At 35.8% G+C, this 23,530-nt stretch overlaps 1 protein-coding gene across 1 annotated transcript in view; it reads left to right on the forward strand.

Annotated features, from left to right (window-relative positions):
• The window catches only part of LOC144433184 (uncharacterized), a 66,466-nt gene that overhangs the window by 16,530 nt on the left and 26,406 nt on the right, over positions 1-23,530 (forward strand). Inside the window, exons 2-3 of the mRNA XM_078121492.1 lie at positions 16,924-17,132; positions 17,997-18,120. Coding sequence (XP_077977618.1) covers positions 16,924-17,132; positions 17,997-18,120 — 333 coding nt within the window. The remainder of the gene's footprint in view (positions 1-16,923; positions 17,133-17,996; positions 18,121-23,530) is intronic.

Below are 23,530 nucleotides of genomic sequence, written 5' to 3' on the forward strand. Positions count from 1 at the left end.
AGTGAAAAGCACACTTATACTGTAACTTAGTCGTTGACAATTTTCTTAACCAATTTACACAATGTAAATGGGAGTCAGGTCATGTGGGATTTTGACTGGTGTCTCCCATTCACGATACGCATCAAACATTCACACAGTTGATTTTGACAATTTCCTTTCCTGTATAAATGATTAAATCATCAACTTTTTAAAGCTACAGAGGCTGCAATAAACATAAGTAACGAAAGGTGAATAACTTTCAAAATTATACTCTTGTATAAAATGTATACTAGTTTCAAAAGGTCTAAACATGTTCATCAGGTCGGTAAAACATAATAGTAATAATATGTTTTTGTACCACAACCAAAGGTACGTATAATTATAAAGTTACAACTAACAAGTAACATTTTGCTTGTTCAGGCCGCCAAGTGGTAAAGCCAGCAAATGAACAGTTTGACAAAGCATGGCGACCTGTACAGCGGAAATGATGTTACTCGTATTAACCAGTAATAAGAACCATTGGTCATGATACAAGAATGTATTATTACTAGTTTCAAAAGTTGTTTGCAAGGTCAGCACTGGGTATCATGTCTATATATAAGATCCTAGGCTGTCATGGTGATCAATGAGTTGAGATTTAAATTACTCATAATTAGTTTAAAATCATTTGACCTTGTTGGTATTATCTCATTAGACTGTATATAAGTAACATGGTCCAGGTGGGTTTGCTATTCATTGTACAGTCTTCATTTGTATAGTGCCAATTACTAAGTCCTAGCGTTGTGCAGTCATTTAATGTTGTCAGGTTTGCATGCAGCTGCATAGTGATTTTACACATCACGCCATGAAATATGCTGTGAGCGTCTTCATTCAAAATGACTTGAAAGTGGAACCCTGCATGTACCCCAGGAAATCAAGGCTTTTTCGTTCAATTCGTAGAGTCATGATTTTACATCTCATTCTCACCTTTATATTTATGTTCTGCCATTGCATATATTTGCATATCTGTTGACTCCTATGAAACAATTTATGTTCATGGCAAGGATTCCACTCAACAATGAGTGAGGAGGAAGTTTCAGCTCAGTTTTCCTATAAAATTGCATGTAATATTGTATGTGTGAAATCATGAATGACTCTCCAGAATTTAATTGGAGCCCAGTGATGTATCACATCCATACATGTATGTGACTTATATTCAAACTTGAAGGTGATGTTACACTAAACATAATTTGTATATCGGATTATATTTTTCTTGAATGAATTACTCAATTACAAGCGGCTGATATGTGCTCTTCACACTTTTGTCAGTATGTAGTCAAGCCAGATTTTCATCCATTTGACTAGATGTGGAGAGTGAGATCGAAGAGAATCAAAACCATGGATAGTTTATAGAGTACGTGGTGATTAACCTTTTGTGACAGTGTTTCATAATATACATGTACTGTCATCAAGCAATCAAGTCATTCCTATAGTATTAGTATTACCCAAGCGATGAGATCATCAGATCATCATCCCCGAACTGACCATTTCTAAATTAGCCAAATGCTGAGTTCATGTTACAGTGCAATCGGGGTTACCATGGTGTTTCACTCATGGGACACGTGGGTTACCATGGTGTTTCACTCATGGGACACGTACATTACGGGCGTGTTTTTTGCATATAGATAGACACAGTTCATCTCCAGATTAACAGTAACAGAGGCACCACACACATACACACACATACACACATACACACACACATGCACGCACGCACACACATACACACATACACACACAGCAGGATCATTTGCATAATCACATTGAAAAGTGATAAGCATTGCAGTGGAGTAGAAATAATGGGAATAGGAAATGATTATACTCATGTACTTAATGATTTTTATGGTTTCAACAGTTTCAAATTTCTTTCCTCCAACCATCACAATTGATGCGTCCACATCCCCCAACTGTGCTGACATTGGTATAATTGTTTATATTGCGGTTGAAGTTATCTGATTGTGTATCAGAATCACATGTCCCATAAGTGAAACACCAAGGAAGGTCTAAGAACACGCATTTAATCATGCACAAGACATTTTACATGTACAACAAAAAAATATGGCATATAATATATACTCTGGTCTCTCTACGTTAGGATAATGCACATTTATGTCACAACAATGCACTGTCTATGTCACTGGTTCTGCTGTGTTTGAAATATGAGTCAAAACATTCAAAATAACCATTAATTTTCTTTGATATTACTGGCACTGGTATAATTATGTTATTCCCAATATTTTTCTTCATTCAACCGGAAAACACTAGCAACTCATAGTGACAAAGGCCCCCTTATGTCACTCATATTTTTCTTGGCTGAAAATAGAAAAATATTGGGAATAACATCTAATTGCACTGTATATTAAAACTATGTAATGTAAGGATAATGTCACATTTAAATTTTGGATGCAAACTGCATGAGTATATAGCCTCAGGAATCCATGCTGCTGTTCTTTATGCTGTTAGAACAATTTAGTTGTAACACAGCATGGAATCCATGCTGTTATTCAGTATGTGGTTAGAACAGTTAAGACAGCATGGATTCTAGACCACTAGCATTTAGCCAATTATTAAGACTTATTACAGTGACATAGCTCAGAAGCCAAATTTAGATTTTCGTGGTCGTTTTAGTTACAGATAAAGACCTGTTTTTACTCATTAAAACTTGCCCTAGTTTCAGTACACACATGCAGAACTTGCAAACCAAAGTATATTTTTACATTGATGCAATGATAAATAAAAACCCCCAAAATAATGAAAAATTGAAAAAAATGGTGGTATGTGTTCTACTGTTGATGCACAGAGGCCTGCTGTTTTATGATGATGGCTGATTGTAATACTGCATCTCAAAGTATTATAATAACTTCCACCTTTCATCTTTCCTATTAGAAGTAGTTAACACTTTCACTCTGACTGAGGAATTAGCTGAAAGTATCACGATAGGGTGCAATATGATACAACTTGAAGTGTGTGAGTTGGTTTCTTTATACATATCTTTATACTTTAGTTAATGTGATACAATACCGTATATAGCAGACATTTGAATGGTTTGCATGTGTGTCGGTACTGTGATCAGTGTAGAATTCAAATGTAGGTGCATATGGAAGGAGAACAAGGTATTTTTTCATAAACTTTGGGTTCTGGAAAGTCATTTCAAATCATGATTAAACACCACGTGAATTTCTTACGATTGTCAAGAAATACCAAAGAAATTGAACTTTTTTTTTTTTTTTTTTTTTTTTACACCTCCATTGTTTTTGTGGTGTACTTGCCTCATATGTATTAACAAACAACAGACAGACATACATACATGTATGCATAGATGACTCTGAATATTTATGACTTTATCTGAAGGTAATAAGCACTTATGATTCATGAATATCCAGTGTTCATCTAATACATATGCATGCCTACAGATACCCATAAGGCAACACTGGACAGCTGCAAGAATAATAGAGGTGAAAAAGAAATCAGTTTGGTATTTCTTGTATTTCTCGCAATCTCGTGAAATTTATGCGATGTTAAATCCTGAAATGAGCTGAGTGATTTTCGATTCCCTTTAATCTACAATGTTTGACATACACAGCAAATGCAAAACGGCTAGTGGAACCAAACACAGAGGTACCATAGAAACTAAATCAACGAAAGCCAATTAATGTAAGAGGCTTTCCTTTTCATCAAGTAAAAAATCTCAGGGAATAAACAGTATGATTTTTGCTCTACAGTAAATAAAGTTGATTTTGATGTTCCTAAATAACCAGCACTGTTATGATATCATATCCTCTATGAATATAAAACTGAACTTTGTGTTTCAGTACATTGTGGTATGTTTGTGTCTCATTATCCGTGTATAGAAGTTTCTAGTTTTATTTCTATTTTTAACTTGGTAGTGTTTGAGAAAAATAAAAATAGAAGACCTTGCTTGCATTGTAAGATGTAATACAATTACTTAATGCATGTTCACCTTAGTGGAATGGCTTATTCATGTACATTGTTGGTGGGGAGGGTCTATGGTTGTTGTAATAGTAGGTAAATGCATGGTTTAATTTACCAAGGCCATTCAAGTTGCATTATACCCTGCCTGGCAAGGTCATGTTGTATTAGCTAATGGTAAATATTAGATTTCCAAAACCTCAATTGTTATTTACACCCTATGGTTTTTACATGTAGAATGCCTGTTATCAAGTGAAAAATGCAATTATTTAGTTGCTTTTGTGTGTACATGTATACTGCTTACACAGAGATGCCAAAAACAAACACACATGATAATGCAACAATATGAAACCACCGTTGAAAGTAGGTGTTGTTTTCAAATTTATCTGAAAAAGAGTCCATGTCAAACAGATGCAAATAGAGAGATGTGAAAACGGTGTCATGTAAATAACCGAAACCGCAACTTTTCAAAAACGCACATATTTGACCTCATGAATAACCCCCATCTGGTTACGTACTTTACACCTTGCTCTGAACATCCTGTTGTGTTTGCCATGTGCAACAGCATCATTTTCAATTATTCTTTTTCCACTGTTTCTCTGTAAATGGTCAAAAATGTTTGTTGGACTATCTTGTAAACACATGGCAACACTATTGAGTTTTGGCATTTTTATGTACACATGTAACTACCTGTACAGTTTTGGTTATGTGTGTCTGTTAAGTCGAAAATTGATAAGAAAAATTTAGTTTCATGTATGACCAACAGACATAGGTAAGTTATATGGTTACAATGATTATAGGTTCTTGAATTATAAATATGTGCTGCACACATGTGCAAGCATGTGTGCGCATGCATGCATACATGCATGTGTGTATGAGTATGTATATTGTAACATACATGTATCGCGCAAACATAGAGTTCTAAATAAATGATCTTTAATGTGTATTCAATCAATCAACCTACATGTACATCTGTTTGTAGAGAAGTTAATTTTTATCCAAGCCAGGTACATGTAAAAGAATATTAAAGGTTATAAGCAGAGGAAATGGAAACTCAAACAAATTTATCAAATTTCTGGATAATTAGAATTATACCTAAACATTTAAGAGTGCTGACATAAAATTATACTTGTTTTAGTTGTACAGGATGTTTGCCTATTATATATTTCCTGTATTTAGATAGTATACAGGAAACTATTTAGTCAATGACACTTCAGTGAATTGTAAAACACAAGTACCTCATTGATTTCAAACAAACCAACTGTTCAGAGTTCTACTTTCTAACGGACATTTGACCATTTACAAAATGTAATAGAAGAAAAAAAGTCTTTCTGTAAAACTAGACAAGTATCCCCGGACTGTTATTTGTCAAGAAGTCATGTACTCTTGAAGCCATACTTTCCTTTTCTACTAAGGAAATGAGATATCATGTGTTGAGAACAAGGTCCAAGTTACATTACAACCAGCAACAGGCAGGCATTTACAAAGGTAACTTAATTGTTACAACCAGGGAAAGTAAACAACTGAATTGGATTAATTAATATTTGGCACAGCATGTTGGAAGTACTACTAGTATGGTTTGATAAGAACAGTTTTATGACCTTTTTAGATATACTGGAATACTAGGGGAACTTGAAATTCTTCTGTGAATGTGATCTCATTATGTATAGAGGCAATAAAACTGTTCTCATGGAAATGTATTTACTTGTCTCTTTTAACTTCCAACTTGCTGTGCCAAGAGTTATAAATCCAATTCATATGTTAACTTTACTTGTTTGTCACAAGTTTAACTTGTAAATGCCTGCCTGTCATTGGTTGTAATCCAATTCATATGTTAACTTTACTTGTTTGTCACAAGTTTAACTTGTAAATGCCTGCCTGTCATTGGTTGTAATCCAATTCATATGTTTACTTTACTTGTTTATCACAAGTTTCACTTGTAAATGCCTGCCTGTCATTGGTTGTAATCCAATTCATATGTTTACTTTACTTGTTTGTCACAAGTTTCACTTGTAAATGCTTGCCTGTCATTGGTTGTAATTCAATTCTTGTGTTTACTTTACTTGTTTGTCACAAGTTTCACTTGTAAATGCTTGCCTGTCATTGGTTGTAATCCAATTCATATGTTAACTTTACTTGTTTGTCACAAGTTTCACTTGTAAATGCCTGCCTGTCATTGGTTGTAATCCAATTCATATGTTAACTTTACTTGTTTGTCACGAGTTTAACTTGTAAATGCTTGCCTGTCATTGGTTGTAATCCAATTCATATGTTAACTTTACTTGTTTGTCACGAGTTTAACTTGTAAATGCTTGCCTGTCATTGGTTGTAATCCAATTCATATGTTAACTTTACTTGTTTGTCACGAGTTTAACTTGTAAATGCTTGCCTGTCATTGGTTGTAATCCAATTCATATGTTAACTTTACTTGTTTGTCATGAGTTTAACTTGTAAATGCTTGCCTGTCATTGGTTGTAATCCAATTCATATGTTAACTTTACTTGTTTGTCACGAGTTTAACTTGTAAATGCTTGCCTGTCATTGGTTGTAATCCAATTCATATGTTAACTTTCCCTGTTTGTCACAAGTTTCACTTGTAAATGCCTGCCTGTCATTGGTTGTAATCCAATTCATATGTTAACTTTACTTGTTTGTCACGAGTTTAACTTGTAAATGCTTGCCTGTCATTGGTTGTAATCCAATTCATATGTTTACTTTACTTGTTTGTCACAAGTTTCACTTGTAAATGCCTGCCTGTCACTGGTTGTATATTATGGATATAGTTTGCTGCTGTTGGAAGCTAAATTTCTATTCTGTAACTTTTAGTGTTACGGTATGTGATATAAAAGGAAATATACATGGACACTTCACTTGTTCTTTTCATATCATCATCTAGTCTCCTTGGTTACTTTGTAAATAGCTAACTTGTAATCTAAAGTTAACAGGCTCAGATGCAAAGGACTATGGGATTATTTGTAGTTAGGTAAAGCTAATGTCTGATTGAATGGAAGGATAGCCCTCCTAGATCCTGCAAGCAGCCCAGAGGCTTGGTTATCTCGATAGTAAATACTATTTGCCAGAACTGTATGCGTGTTGAGTCAGATAGCCAAGTCTTTGGGCTATCCTGCAAGGGTGTGGATCACCAAGGCTAGATTATTTGTTGTCACAAACAATGTCAGAAGATTGTTTAATCAGAGAATAGAATGCACATTCATGGATCGACTCTTGGTTCATAGTATCAAATGAAAATTTCTAATCACAGTGTTAAAATATGTCTTGGAAGTGAAGCCCAAAGTTTTGTTGACATCTCGTCAGCATTGTAAGGGGTGTATTCTGGATGCTGGCATTGAAATCCGTGCTGTATTACTCATTTCTTCCCAGAAACATAACATCATCATAATAATAGCCTATTGTATTTGTAGTACACATGTGATGATGCTGTAGAGACATCAGTGAAATGGTGGTTTCACTTTCAAGAAAGTTTTTGATTATGTGAATAGAAATTTTTATTTGAAACAAACTTATTGTGCATCAATTAAAAAAATGTAAGGGATACCACATATCCCATAATGCATCATTCTGTTTTGAGGACCACAATGGAAATAAGTTTTGATTGCTTGCTTGTATATTATTCTCAACAGAGCTTTTAATGAATATTTGTACATTTACATTTTTATAATGAACGATACATTCTGAAAAAAAATTCAAAATGACAGGTTTTCAAGTTCCCTATTCTACCAAGATTAGGATATTGTTATTAGTCACTTAATAGTTTATGAATGATATGTCCTGTGATAGTGACCATGGCAGTTAAGTCACTCACCATAAATTGTACCAAGCCTAAGTAATTTTCAGGTCTCATATCCCTATTTAGAGATATAAATTAGGTTATATTTTGAACTTTGCTGTTCTTTATTTCATCATCATATCTTATCTTGGTAATTAAAATACCTAAATTTTTAACGTATAATATCTTCTGCAATAAATGGATATAGTAATGGCTATGTCCCATAAGATTTCACATTTATAATTAAAGTATACTTCATGTGGATACGGACTTCAATTTACGATTAACTACATTTGTACTGACAACCAAGCTTTAGTGTATAAATCTTCATTTCTTGTGATTTGAAAAATGAACATCAACCATTCCTACTCCCATCCCCACATTTCTGATGAGCATGGCTGTTTTAATTCTAAAAATAATTATCATCGACCTAAAAGACAGTACTTGATATGAACAGAACTGCAAAATAGCCAGTTAGGTACCTAGCCAGTATTCTCCACACAGTCTGTGAACTCAATCAATAATCTGAGCATCATGTGACTTATTTGACCAATCATCTTCAATGCATGATATCCATACAAAATGCCATATTTGAATGAGTGAGTTCACAGGCTGTGGAGAGAATTCTTGCCAGGTGGGCTATCCATCCTTGTATGGAGGCTAGTTCATACCATTCTCTGTATCTGATTACTAGGTAGCTATCTACATATTGGTGTAATTTATCGATGTCTGTTATTTTAGTTTGTCAACTTTGACCTGAAGAAGTATATATCATTTGAGAGCTCATAAGGTGGACATTGTGAAACATATTAACCCTGGCTGCTTATTTTTGGCACAACTATTAAACAGCTGCAAATGAGTTAATTTATCACCATATTTTTGATAAACACTTTTTATAGTTGAATACACATGCAGTTCAGCAGGTGTTTCGATAGAAGTGTCTGCAGGATTTTGAATAATGATGTCTGGAAATTGGAAAACTAATTTTTTTTGCCAAATATTCCGATCTCAGTGTGATGTTGATTCTTTAACTTTAGCGCCCCTAAAAAAACAAATATCCCAACACCCCAACAAACAAACAAACAAACAAACAAACACAAACAAACTCAAATAAGAAAACAAAAAAATCACACACAAAAATCAAACAATCGATAATAATAATAATTCAAAGGAAAACAACAGAACTCAAATTTAAATTTAGATTTCTTCATGGACACTATACATAGACGCTGATTGGTTGAATAAGTCACATGATGCCAGTATACCATATTGATAGTGTTCACATTTTGATAGCATTTTGACCTCTCATTTGGATGGTGTCGCAGATTTTAAAAATTGAGAATAGGATGTAGTTTTCTGGAACAGAGTATCAGTGAAAGTTTAAAGAGTGCATTTCTGAAGCAAATTCTATATTAATTTGTATCAAGGTAATGTACACAAGGCTGCAAGGGTAGGTAGTAGTCCAATCTGATTAAAGTCCAATGTAGTGTACTTGGCACGATTTCTTTTTAGCTCTTACGTTTACTTTTGTTTGTTCTTTTGTGCGCGCCCGTAACCTTCATTTGAAACAATACCAAAGGTTTTCCTGAACCCAATCTCGTACTTACGAATAGCCAACTAGAATCTGTCCTACAATATAAAACTCAACGTTTGAAATTGAAAGAAAGAGAACCACCAAACGATAATGATAACATCGTTGTCTGCGCTCTGTGCTCATGTTCTTTTTGAACACAGCGCTTGAAAGTACTGTAGTCGTATAGTTTGGTGCATTTTGCTTTTTCATTGGTTGAGTGAATTCACTAAAGCACTCTCATGTGTCTCGGGGGGGGGGGGGGGGGGGTCTATGGTATTGTGTCAGATGTATGTAACGAGCGCTCACAAAAGAACAAATGACAGTAAACATAACAGCCAAAAAGAAATCATGCCGACTACGTCGGATTTTAATCAGATTGGCAGTAATCTAAATCATATAAACCCAAGACATTTAATACAGGCAGTAACACAAGTCACTAAGTTCCTAACTTTATTGAAACAAACAGCTATTCACAGTAATCTGGTTGGTAGGATTATTCTTGGATTGAGTGACCTTAGGTGACCTAGGTTGACCTCATTTTCAATTCCTGGTTTAGCATTAGCCACAAAGTTCATCCTGTAATGTCAACAGACCTACATTCTGAATTAGGACAGTTTAAAGAAAAATCTTGTTTACCAAGATTATGGACCTACATTTTGACTCAGGGGACAACTTTAAGAAAAATATTGTTTACGAAGATTATGAACTTGTATTTTGATTCAGGACAGATTAAACAAAAATCTTGTTTACCAAGATTATGAATTTGCATTTTTGACTCAGGATTGCTTAAGAAAACTATTGTTTATTGAAATTATGAAACTTCGTTTTGACTTTTGGACAACAGAAAATTCTAGTTTTCCATTCAAATAAAATGTAAATGAGTTCCAGTGGTATTTCAAGGGATTTCCCACAAAAAACTACTAGGGGGGAGGTGGGGGTGGGGATGGATGGTGGGGGTGTTCCTAGCCAAAATCATGGTACAAATGTAAGGAACTATCTCAGGGTCAGAATTAAATATGGTAGGTAAGGCAACGAGAAACACATGAAAATAATCATGTTGCCATCCCCAATTATTACAAGATTAGAATTGTGGTCGTACTTTTCACTAATATTTAACAAATTTACGGTAAAGGCGGTGAGAAACATATGAAAATAATCATGTTGCCATCCCCAATTATTACAAGATTAGAATTGTGGTCGTACTTTTCACTAATATTTAACAAATTTACGGTAAAGGCGGTGAGAAACATATGAAAATAATCATGTTGCCATCCCCAATTATTACAAGATTAGAATTGTGGTCATACTTTTCACTAATATTTAACAAATTTACGGTAATGGCAGTGAGAAACATGGAAATAATCATGTTGCCATCCCCAATTATTACAAGATTAGAATTGTGGTCAGACTTTTCACTAATATTTAACAAATTTATGGTAAAGGCGGTGAGAAACATATGAAAATAATCATGTTGCCGTCCCAAAGTATTACAAGATTAGAATTGTGGAGATACTTTACACTAGGATTTCATCAGGAATGTTGCGGTACTAAATTTTATATCCTCTCTGGAATAATGCAACATTATCGGCTTACTGTTAGATATGTCTTTCATTTCTTATCTATGTAATTCAAATACTTAAGTTTGTTTAGCATAAACACATATTGCTTTAGGGTTGAAGTTGGGTAAATTGTAAAACAAGCACTGTTCCCATGTGGAATTTTCAATCAGTTTTAAAATTGAAGTCGGTTCTCCAGTTCGCACATGCACGAAACTGGTTTGGACCGATTTAGTTGAACTGGTTTGAAACCAGCTCAGGGGAATAATACATGTACTGTAGGTTTTGAAACTGTTCAAAGTAAATCGGTCAAAAAACAACAGAAAAATAATAGTTAATCAATTCAAGTCCATTGCTCAGTTTTCTCATGGGGACAGAAACTATAGTTTTGAACTGATTTGACTGAATTGACTCCGAATCAGTTTTGAATTGATTGAAGTGGGGACACAGCTATATGTATACTTTCACTCTGATTAAGCTAAAGATACAATGCTTACACATTTTGTAATAATTTGACCTATCCTGGATTTTCCAACCAAATATTTCCTGACTTTTCTTGAAATAATTTACTGGATAACAAATATTTATGATTCAATGAGTTAGTTTATTTGAGCCAAGATCAGTACTTCTGAAACATTTACTTTGTGATTATCAGTTTGAACATACCAGTACTAGAATTAAATTTCTTCATTATTTTATTATCAAAAACTTATGCTTTCCACCCCGGTAACTGCTACATTTGTATGCTGTTCAAACGTCCACTTCACACTAGGAAAAGACATAGCAAATACTTATGATGGTGGAAAGCACAAGTTCAAATGTCTACTGCAGACTAAGTAAAGACATATAGCAATACCTATAGAGTAACCCCAGTATTTTATTATCAAAAACTTATGCTTTCCACCCCAGGAACTGCTACATTTGTATGCAGTTCAAACGTCCACTGCACACTAGGAAAAGACATAGCAATACCTATAAAGTTACCCCAGTATTTTATTGTCACTTTACATGTGGTTAAAAAAACAGAGGCAAAGCATTTTACTTTCTATTCATAGCACAAACGTACAATACAAAGTAACAATGTTAATGAGACAGGAGGATTAACGATAAAATCATCTCTATTGTGATTGGATATCGCTGGTTTTGAATTCTCAACCTGTTGATTCAAATCACATTGTGGTGCTACTAATGATCCATGGCACTGTGCAATTACTGAATGTCATGAGTGAAAGGAGAGAGTAAATGAGCATAATGTAACGATCCACAGCATTGCATGATTATTGAATATCGTATGATTCGTAAACAAAAACAGGGCGCGAGCGTGACACTATTAATGATCCACGGCACTGCACGTTTTCTGAATGTCGTAAGCGCAAATGTAAGAAAGAGTGAGTGCAAAGTATTATGATCCATAGCACTGCAGGATTTCTGAATATTGAAAACAAAAAAACAGAAAGTGGGTTGGCATGATCTATGGCATTACACTGTTACTGAATGTCATAAGCAAAAAAAAAAGAGAGAGCGAGCGTAATGCTACTAATGATCCATAGCACTGTTTGATTACTGAATGTTATAAGAGTAAAGAGAGTGATCATGTGATGCTACTAATGATCCACACAGTGCTGCCTGATTGCTACATACTGTTAGTTAAAAGGAAATAGCGTAATGTTGCTAATTATCCATTCTGCTGAAGGACCACCAAATATTGTAAACAAAAAGAGAAGAGCTAGCTTATCGCAAACTATAATGGTTTAGGTTACTACATGATAATCGAATATTTTTTGCGAAAAAAACCAACTGAGCAATGTTGAGGTAGATCGATAGGTTATAAAGGTATTTACCCCAATAACAGTGGATAAGTGGGGAGTCAGGAAATAGCTTACAGCTCATCTAGACCTATCCCCTCACATATGTATATATAGAAAGTAGCTTACAATGTAGTCTACATAATGCTGGCATCTATATGTCCTTGAATATTATAGAAAGTAAAACAGCAGGGGGAACTTGCATCTTGTGGTTTTGAAAAAACAGCAATTAGTACATGTACAGTAGTTCTTCTACTAATTGGCAAGACCATGACATGAAGTCCATGTGACACCTGTAATTTAGACTCTCCTACTTCCTTTTTAATTGCTGGAGCTCAATCCTTAAGACAATAACTAAAGGTATGTCAGTGTATGATGTAACGCAAACTACTTTCTATGGCTTTAATGGGATCCTTTTAGGGAACAATTCCAAGGCACATGTACTTGGTATTGATTAGAACGACACAGCTTACCAAGACATTGAATCTTTTTTAATGTATAGTGCATCTCAGCCGCAAAAACTATCGTGAATTGTTTTGCAGTAATTGCGATAATTATAGGGTGTCACTGGTAGGCTGATCTCAAAAGGACATAGATCCCCCATCTATGCGTCATTACCTTCCTAATGCAACATGATCAATCATTTATGGAAATACATTCTAGACAGGTCAATGGCAGCTTAGTGTCAGGTCCCTCTGTTACTTTAAAGTTACTTTATGGTGGTCCCATTTGGGCTGACTGTTTGGAAGTGAAAGTCATAAACTTGTTATGCACGCTCTGTGTTATAGTTTATTGAATGTTTGTTACTTGCATGGCATATTGTTTATGACATGGATATCAAAAGATCTGTATAATGTATTGAATGTATAATGTGACTTTATTGGTTGTCATAGCGATGTGATGTATGTGGGTTTTTTGTTGCAAAACAATCTATAAAGTAGTTGTAGACTTAGAAGTGTTCCACCTGTCAATGGATCTTTCATCTAACAAGACATCTGTATGTAGAGAATTGGACAATACAAGTTAGGGTATTATCTGTGTCTTTAATATTGATCTCTCTCACTCCCCCTTCTCTCTTTCCCTAATTGCCTCTCTCTACCTCATCCCACTGTTTTAGCTTTGACTGTCAAGTATCTCTCTCACTCTCACTTTTTCTCTCTCGAAGTAAATTTCTCTCCAGACAGTTCTTATTTATATCTCTCTTCAAACTTGTTTCAAAACAATCATTTTATATTTATTTACAATGTCTGTCTGTCTGTCTGTCTGTCTGTCTTACTGAGCTTGTTTTTCTTTTTGTTTGTTTGTTTGTTTGTGTGTTTGTTTGTTTGTTTGTCTGGCCGTTTGTCTGTTTGTTTGTCTGTTTGTTTGTCTGTCTGTCTGTCTGTCTGTCTGTCTGTCTGTCTGTCTGTCTGTCTGTCTGTCTGTCTCTGTCTGTCAATCTGTCTGTCTGTCTGAAAATGTTTTTCTCTACCTTGGTCTCTTGCTCATGACCTATCATACTTGGGGACCCTTCATGCATTGAATGTACACTAGTTCCTGATGACTGTATTCTGATTTTACACTACCTTTAATATCTTCACACATTACATCTAGTCAGTGTTGTTACTCGGTCTCGCACCAAATTCTGTGCTCAGCGTTCATATAAACATGATGACGCTGTCGTGTCCCTACACGATTTTAGTTTAAGCAGACTGGAGATGGAGTTTCGGTTGGACATTTTGCATATCATATCAGTCCATCGCTCATTAATATTCATTGAATATTAATGAGCGATGACGACAGCCTGTCAATTTGTGATGGATTACTACTGACATATGTACCATTTGCGCTTTGCCCATCATGAGGTTGGACCACATTTAACGCCTTGAGTAACGAGATTGACTAGACGTAAATGTCTGAAGATAACGCAGTGTAAAATTGAATACGGTCGTCAGGAACTAGATAATTTGCATGCTTCTCTTGCTCATCAACTCTCAATAACTCCATGGCATTCCCATCACGCTCTTCCCCCATCGCTATCTTTATAGATCTCATCTCTTATAAACAACCTGTGGTGACTTAAGTTAGAGTTTAGAATACTGATGGCATTATGGGAATGAATGTGGATAGTAAAGGCAGATAGTAAAGGCAACAGTGATTGATAGTTTTACTGACATGCAAACAATACATGTAACTAATAACTTTTGTTGTCGAGACTGCATTCCAGCAATTACGGATGTATCACAGTAGCATCCATAAAATATCATGCAGTGCTGTTGGCATTGAGTACAAAGCGTGTACCTTAATTGCTGTTTGATAGGTGTAGGGACTATAGATGTCATGCTGTTATATTTTGTGTGTGTCCAAGGCTAGTGGTCATGCAGTCTATATGCTAATGTTGTATTGAATCATCTTTCCTGAGATTCAATGCCACTGGTAGCTCTGGACTGGTGGCCATGGTAGTGAGTAAGTGTAGTTCTTTTAGGCCTAAAAAAATAATTGTTTGGTTCAGGTTACCTCACCCCACCTAGCTTTTCACTGCCGACCCTAATTTTTTTTTACATATTGAAGAAAAAAATAATAAAATAGCAAAAATTGTGAAGGTTCATGAAAAATAGTGGATGCATAAACTGACATCAACTTAAAAAGACAAAATAAAACTGTTCTTCCAATCTGTCATGGCTGTACATCAGATAGGAAGAAATAAACATCACAGAGACCATTTGGAAAACAATGGAAAACCTGAACTAGACACTCACACAGAAAAAAAAATGTAATAAAATAAAAAATCTATATATACCACCCCATCTATTCTTAAATTGAGCGTAATTGGAACCACACAAGTTTTTTTTTTATTAGACTTTATCCAAACTCAATTCTTCACTAATCATATTCACAGATAGCATCCTGGAAGTGAGTAAAATTCCCTGGAATGAATTGTTAAGTTGACAGCTAGTAGGACAGATCAAACCATTCCCACTGAAGTGTGACCCATCAGAAATGAACTGACCACCTTAGTTGACCAAACATAAAAAAAAATGTGTCAGATAACTGCTGTAATTTGATAATTAGAAACCATAAATTGTCATGTTGTAATGACAAGTAGTTAATGTTGCTGGTGAGCAGAGTATAATGTTACAAGGATTATTTGATGTAAGTTCATCAGGCAAAAGTTGTTACACTTGAGAGATATCCTAGTCTAGTTCCTAAATGGTATTGTTATAATTTACACCTCCACTCACAGTCTAGTCAAAGTCGTTACTCTAGAAGTCCTGAGATGCATGAGATATAATTTAAAATTCATCCACAGCCACCTACAGTCAGTAACATCATGTCTTCACATAACACAGTCTCTCATAAAGTTAGTGTTTATTGTCATATGCAAGAAAATTAAAAAAAAAAGAAAAGAAGAAGCAAGATGAGTACTAGGAATTGTAACAGTGCCCTGAGAAAGGTTGAAGTACAAACTTACATGTACATCAGGTGTAACAATGCACTGAGAAAGGCTGCAGTTATATTAGGTGTAACAATGCAGTGAAAAAGGCTGCAGTTATATCAGGTGTAACAATACAGTGAGAAAGGTTGCAGTACAACTTACATCAGGTGTAACAATGCACTGAGAAAGGTTGCAGTACAACTTACATCAGGTGTAACAATGCACTGAGAAAGGTTGCAGTACAACTTACATCAGGTGTAACAATGCAGTGAGAAAGGCTGCAGTACAACTTACATCAGGTGTAACAATGCAGTGAGAAAGGCTGCAGTACAACTTACATCAGGTGTAACAATGCAGTGAGAAAGGCTGCAGTACAACTTACATCAGGTGTAACAATGCAGTGAGAAAGGCTGCAGTTATATCAGGTGTAACAATGCAATGAGAAAGGTTGTAGTTATGCTGTTGTAACAATGCACTGAGAAAGGCTGTTGTACAAACTTAGATGTACATCGGGTGTAACAATGCAGTGAGAAAGGTTGTAGTATAATGCTGTTGTAGCAATAGAAAGGCTGTAGTACAACTTAGAATAATACATCGGATGTAACAATGTACTGAGAAAGGCTGTTGTACAAACTTAGATGTACATCGGGTGTAACAATGCACTGAGAAAGGCTATAGTACAACTTAGATGTAAATCGGATGTAACAATGCAGTGAGAAAGGCTGTAGTGAAAATAGTACAACTTACATCAGTTGTAAGAATGTACTGAGAAAGATTGGAGTAAAAACTTATGTCTGAAATTTTATTTGTTTTAATATTTTGTGAATGATTGATTTCAGGTGTGTTGTCCATGATGTTACAAACCAGGATAGGCCATGCCTGTGAGAATGAGATGCTGTCATTAAAATGTCCACCGGATACAGCAATTAGTGTTCAAATGGCACAGTACGGATTCTTTAAATCTCACTCCATGGAAATGTGTCCTTTCCACTGGGGTACTCCAAAACCTGATGCTTCTACAAGATGCCAAGCATCCAACGCGTATCAGGTTGGTATTGCTTTTGAAAAGTGAAAATAGCAAAAGGAAAAAAAAGAAGTAATAATTGATAGAGAATGGAAGATTGTGGATTTTGATGACTAAACTTGAAGTCTTGACATAATTTGTTACAAATGAACATATTAAATAGCGGGAAAGTTCAAAGTATTATTCAGTGAGTAGAATACTATGAGTAACTTTTTGTGAGTAAAATTATACCGAAAAAAGTGTAAACTTAGCTTGTACCCCTTTAACCTGGGGGGGGGGGGGGGGGAACTCCTCTTATTTGAGTATACATATTATTTTGGGGTGCGTTTTCTAGCCCTTGGTCTAACATGGGATCTGGTTTTTTTTTGAGCTGAAGGGTCTAAAACGGGGTACACTTTGCATTATTTTCGATTGTGCTTAGTTTAAAATGTGGTCCATTGTCCTTTACCAAACCATGACTGCTATTAATTGCCCAAAAATTTTGCCTCTTAAGGAAAATGTATTTGGATATGAAACTTTCATCTTTTAAAAACCTGTAATGATATAAAATGGGGTATTGGTTTTAGGCCAAAATGGGTCTAAAATGGGGCCTGGGGTTTCAAGCACTGGCCAAACACCTCTACTACCAGAGCTGGCCACTAGTACCCCCCCCCCCCCCCCCCCCCCCCAGCCCTGTAACAGCTAGCCCAGAGACTCCTGGTCTTACTATCTAATGTTTCATGTAAGTCCTTCCTCTGTTGTTTGAATGGTATGTATATGCCAGAGATACTGAAATCACAACAATTCTGTGAGCTACTTCACTTTAAACTGCCTTCTGATCTGTGTTGAAAACACCAAAGGTGTGTACTGTGGACAGTAAATGAATGGTTGAATATTCTGTTATTACAGGTGGTGTTTGATGAATGTCAAGATAAGAAGCATTGTAAAATACTTGTACAAAATAATGTATTTGTAATCAACTCCTGTCCCTACCCTGGCAAGTACTTGGAAGTCACCTACAAATGTCGGCCAAGTAAGTAACCATGACAACCTGTCATGAAATCATCGGTTTAGAGATAGAAGAATTTTTTGATTGCCACTTTGTGGAGTTTTTCTGGTAGCACCTGTCAACGTCTAGAGTATGTGTGGCTTTCAGAGCAGGATAACATCAATTTTGAACAGACAAGTAAACGTTGACAATCTTTTGTTGCTAAAAAAAGTTTATGGACACAGTGTTGATAGCTGTATGGCTTTGATAGATTTGTGTCAGGCTGCCTGTCGGACAAAAATCAGAGACCTCAGAAATAAACTGTTTAAACTTTTGTTGTTATTTTTTGTGTAAAAAAACCCCAAAATCTGTTCTCAGTTAAACTCAAGAAAATACATATTAGGGGTTCACCATACAAGTCTTTGAAATGAAGGTCAAAATATTATTGAAATTAAGTATCTATTATATGGTAGCTGAATACTGTGCTAACTCAATGGGAAATATAAGATTGTCAGTTTCTTTAAAAATAAGATGAACCCTCAAATTGCTTTATTATTATTTTTGAAGAACTAGAAGTAATTAAGCTTTCATGTGAAAAAATTGAATACCTCGTAAAATTTTGGCGGATAAAAAATTTGGGATGAAATTGAATATCCCATCATCTCAGTGCATGAGTGATACTGATCAATTGATTAAAAATTCAGTTATTAACAAGAACAATAATAACAACTTGACCATGACAAATCACATTAAAGTACTATAGATTGGATTTTCTTACAAACTTAACAAACATGACATTAGGATTGAAAATTGGAATAAATTAAAACTTTCAAATAACTAATTCATTAGCATGGAGACTTGGCTATCAGGTTTGAAAATGTCGTTTGCCAGAACATACATAGTCAAGCCAGATAGCCAAGTCTCTTAGCCAGTATGCCAAGTCCTGATAGCCAAGTCTCTGGGCTCTACTGTCAAGTCAGTATATCAAGTCAGATAACCAAGTCTCTGGGCTATACTATCAAGCCAGTATGCCAAGTCAGATAGCCAAGTCTCTGGGCTATACTGTCAAGTCAGTATGTCAAGTCAGATAACCAAGTCTCTGGGCTATACTGTCAAGCCAGTATGTCAAGTCAGATAGCCAAGTCTCCCGGTTATACTGTCAAACCAGTATGTCAAGTCAGATAGCCAAGTCTCCCGGTTATACTGTCAAACCAGTATGTCAAGTCAGATAACCAAGTCTCTGGGCTATACTGTCAAGCCAGTATGTCAAGTCAGATAGCCAAGTCTCTAGGCTATACTGTCAAGCCAGTATGTCAAGTCAGATAGCCAAGTCTCTAGGCTATACTGTCAAGCCAGTATGCCAAGTCAGATAACCAAGTCTCTGGGCTATACTGTCAAGCCAGTATGTCAAGTCAGATAGCCAAGTCTCTGGGCTATACTGTCAAGCCAGTATGTCAAGTCAGATAGCCAAGTCTCTGGGCTATACTGTCAAGCCAGTATGTCAAGTCAGATAGCCAAGTCTCTGGGCTATACTGTCAAACCAGTATGTTTAGTCAGATTGCCAAGTATGTCAAGCCAGTGTGTGAAGTCCCGACAGCCAAGTCTCTGGACTATACTGTCAAGCCTGGCTGAGTATGTTAAGTCAGATAACCAAGTCTCTGGGCTATACTATAGTCAAGCCAGCTAGTATGTGACACATCAGATAGCCGAGTCTTTTGGCAAGCCACTATGTCAAGTCAGAAAGGCAAGTATCTGGTCTATACTGTCAAGCCAGTATATTGAGTCAGCAAGTTTCTGGGCTATACTGTCAACCGAGTAGTATGTCAAGTTAGATAGCCAATTACTCTCTCTCCTACTACTAGATAATTGTACAAGTATATTAATAGCTGAGGCCAGGTAACTACAATAAACCCCTTATTGTAGATGATTTTTGTGACATATACCAACCCCATTTCTTGTAGTAAAAATTGCACATCTACATTCCAATGATACGTTACTTGTCTCCATGCCTTCTGGCTGAAGGCCAACTGGTCTGTTTCTTCTGTCAAGCGTAAATATGAAGTCATGTGGCATATGATTTGTAAAAGTTAGACTACGTATAACAGCCATGTGTTGTATATATACCTACCCCACAGGATGGATGTAGTGTTACGTACGACAAAGTTGTAGTGATTGTAACCCAGAGACTCGTATGTCTTTGTGTAGTACTATCTCAAGAAGCTCCCTTGGTGCTGATGAGCTATATTCTTGAAATGTCTCAAGTCTCTATTATTGACGTATATATATATATATATATATATATATATATATATACCCTGTACATATATATATGTACATGTTCTATGTATATGTATATGTATATATATATATATATATATATATATATATATATATATATATATATATATATATATATATATATATATATATATATATATATATATATATATATATATATATATATATTTAACTCGGTGAGTATCAATCTGCTAAGACAGTGCTCTATACCGCAGTGGCAGAGCGTAATAGTTTTGGTAGTACTGGAACTCTTTCTTGGTTGTAACTCGGAGTTTCACGCATGGTGCGATCATCAGACACTCTGTCTGATGATCGCACCATGCGTGAAACTCCGAGTTACAACCAAGAAAGAGTTCCAGTACTACCAAAACTATATATATATATATATATATATATATATATATATATATATATATATATATATATATATATATATATATATATATATATATATATATATATATATATTTATATATACCAGCCCACCACCACCACCACCACCATATCCACCTCTACTCTTCTATCAGAGTCTCCCAACCCCCCTGTACCAGAGTTCCCCAACCACTCTACCAGTCACCCAATTATAACCCTTTCTAATAGAGTCCCCAACCCTCTCTCTACGAGTCCCAAACTCCCTGTACCAGACTCTCCATACCCCTCCATGAGTCCCCCAACTACCTTTCCCTGAGTCACCAACCCCCTCTACCAGAATCTCCCATCCCCCCATCACCATATCAAAAATCGCTATACAGTAATGTTGTACACGTGCAGTAACCTAGATTAAGATCAGTATTTGACTGACCTTATTTCATGTATTTGTTGAAATATAGTTATGCTGTGTACTACAAATACCTTTTATTTGTCTCTTATTAGTGTACAGAGTATTAATCCCTATCACACGTCAATAATAGCTACTATTGTGGATATCATCAGTGCGTGTATTCATGAGGTATCCACTTCAGCGAGGTCATATATCAGTAATCTTGTGTCTACTTACAATAAAAAAACCCTTGATGAATAACAATGCTTGCACTGTATAGGTTCTATTTATCTGTCTAAGGTATAATATATCTTGATCAGTTTGCCGAAAGAAAGAAAAATGTCTTCGATCTCAATGTATTCAAAATACTCTCTAAAGAAAATATTAAGCCGTAAAGGGGGATTGTTTTAGTAAATATGCGACAGTTTGCTGCATGCAACATAGAGAAGAAGCAAACAGACAGGTCAGCTAGTTTTTAGACAAAGGCGGTTGATTGGAACAGGTGAAATGTTAATCACAGGTATTTATGGCTTTTGCTTGTGTGTGTAGACTGTACTTTGATAATTATGGCAATTATGGCAATCATGATTTGAGAAAATTTTAAGGCCAGGATCTAGATTTGAATTTTGACAAAAAAAAAATATTCAATAAATAATATGTGTATTCCACTCTCCAGCAAGAACAGAAAAATTACTTAGCAAAGGTAAATAGAACGTTTTTGGTGATCCAGTAACCTTGGTGGCAGCATATAGGAATGCAAGGGTAAATATTGACTGATCCGATTAGCTACTGTTATTTACAATAATTACCTACTTTACTATTTTGTTATGTAACTAACTCACTTTGTCAAACTGGTATTTTCAATACATTTTGTAGTGTATTGGAATTAAATTGACTATGTACCAACAAAATGTACAATGTGACTTGTATTCTTAGGTTCTTAGTTTGTTGTCTAATTGGTTATTTGAGAACGATACTGACAGTTTAAATACCTAAGTCTTGCCAATGGTGATGCTGACAGCCATAACACCCCCCCCTCCCTGTAATGATTCTGACAGTCACAGCTTTCTCCCCATAGTGTGATACTCATGGCCAAAACATCCTTTCGCCATAGCAATACACAGCTATAAGAGCCCCCTCCCCTGTCAATGTAGACATCCACATCACCCTCCCCATCCTCACAGCAATGATAGTGCCTTCCCACGATACTCACAACTACCACATCCCATAGAGGTCCCCTGTAAGTGCAGACAGCCAAATCACCAGGCCATGGTGATTGACTCATAGAAATAATGGTCTTCCCCACAATACTCACAACTATAACATATCCCCTCTCCATAGTGATACTCACAGTATTATTCCCTTCATTAAGTGATCGATACCGGTACTCTAAGGTTTCACCACCCCATGTATAACGATACTCATAGCTACTGAGCCCCCTCCCCATAGCACCGTCACAGCTATCCCCTCCCCATGTACCAATACCCACAGATTAAATCTTCCTCTCTGTGGCAATGCTAACAGTAACACCCTGTACACACCCATGATGATCAACTTGCAGCTACATGCATATATTATAAGCATCCAGTTCCCCATAGTAGTAATAATCCCTGGCAGCCACAACATCCCCCTTCCATTGGCAATGCCATAGCCTCTATCCCCTTCCCCCAGCAATGCCTAACTCTGTTCAGTTACATTGGACCCTTCCTATGGCAATGCTGACAATGACAATCTCAATAAATCTTCCCTATCACACAACACCCCCCTCCCCCCATGAGTCGAAAGTGAGGTATACTGCTCCAGGCCTTTAATGATGACATCATAGAAACCTCATCAATGTACATGTAGGATCTATGTCAAGTGACTTTTATGCACTGTATGGCTAATATTTCCTGTTTCAACTTGAGTATATAAATATAGAAAGAATTAATCAATAGAATCTCAAAATAGACAAGTTTCATGAGTTTCAACAAGACACAAAGATTTGTAGTGTGTGTGCAGGTGTTCTCTCATGTTAATCTGTAACGTCCTTCTAGTGGGATTAATTTACAACAGAGAATAGTGGATGCTGTATGAGAACTTTTACTGAGTATTGACTCAAGTAGTACGTAGGGAAATGTATTACTCACATGAAACACACAGGTGCTAATATTACGTTGCTGACCTGGGTGACTCTTACCTAGTCCAGAGACTTGTCTGTGGCTTAATTTCTAAGCAAGATGTGTATTCCAATGATAAGTCTGAGGTCGGGATGACTTGATCCAGGATAGATTGCATGTGTATGACTGACTGGAAAATTTTATAGAATTTTTATAGAATGTTTTATAGAATGATAGTGAGCTTTAGAGGAGTTGTTTAAGTCTAGAGGCTTTCTAAGTTTCGGAGATCTTGAGAAGG

The sequence above is a fragment of the Glandiceps talaboti genome, chromosome 3 (assembly GCF_964340395.1).
Source record: "Glandiceps talaboti chromosome 3, keGlaTala1.1, whole genome shotgun sequence".
NCBI lineage: Eukaryota > Metazoa > Hemichordata > Enteropneusta > Spengelidae > Glandiceps > Glandiceps talaboti.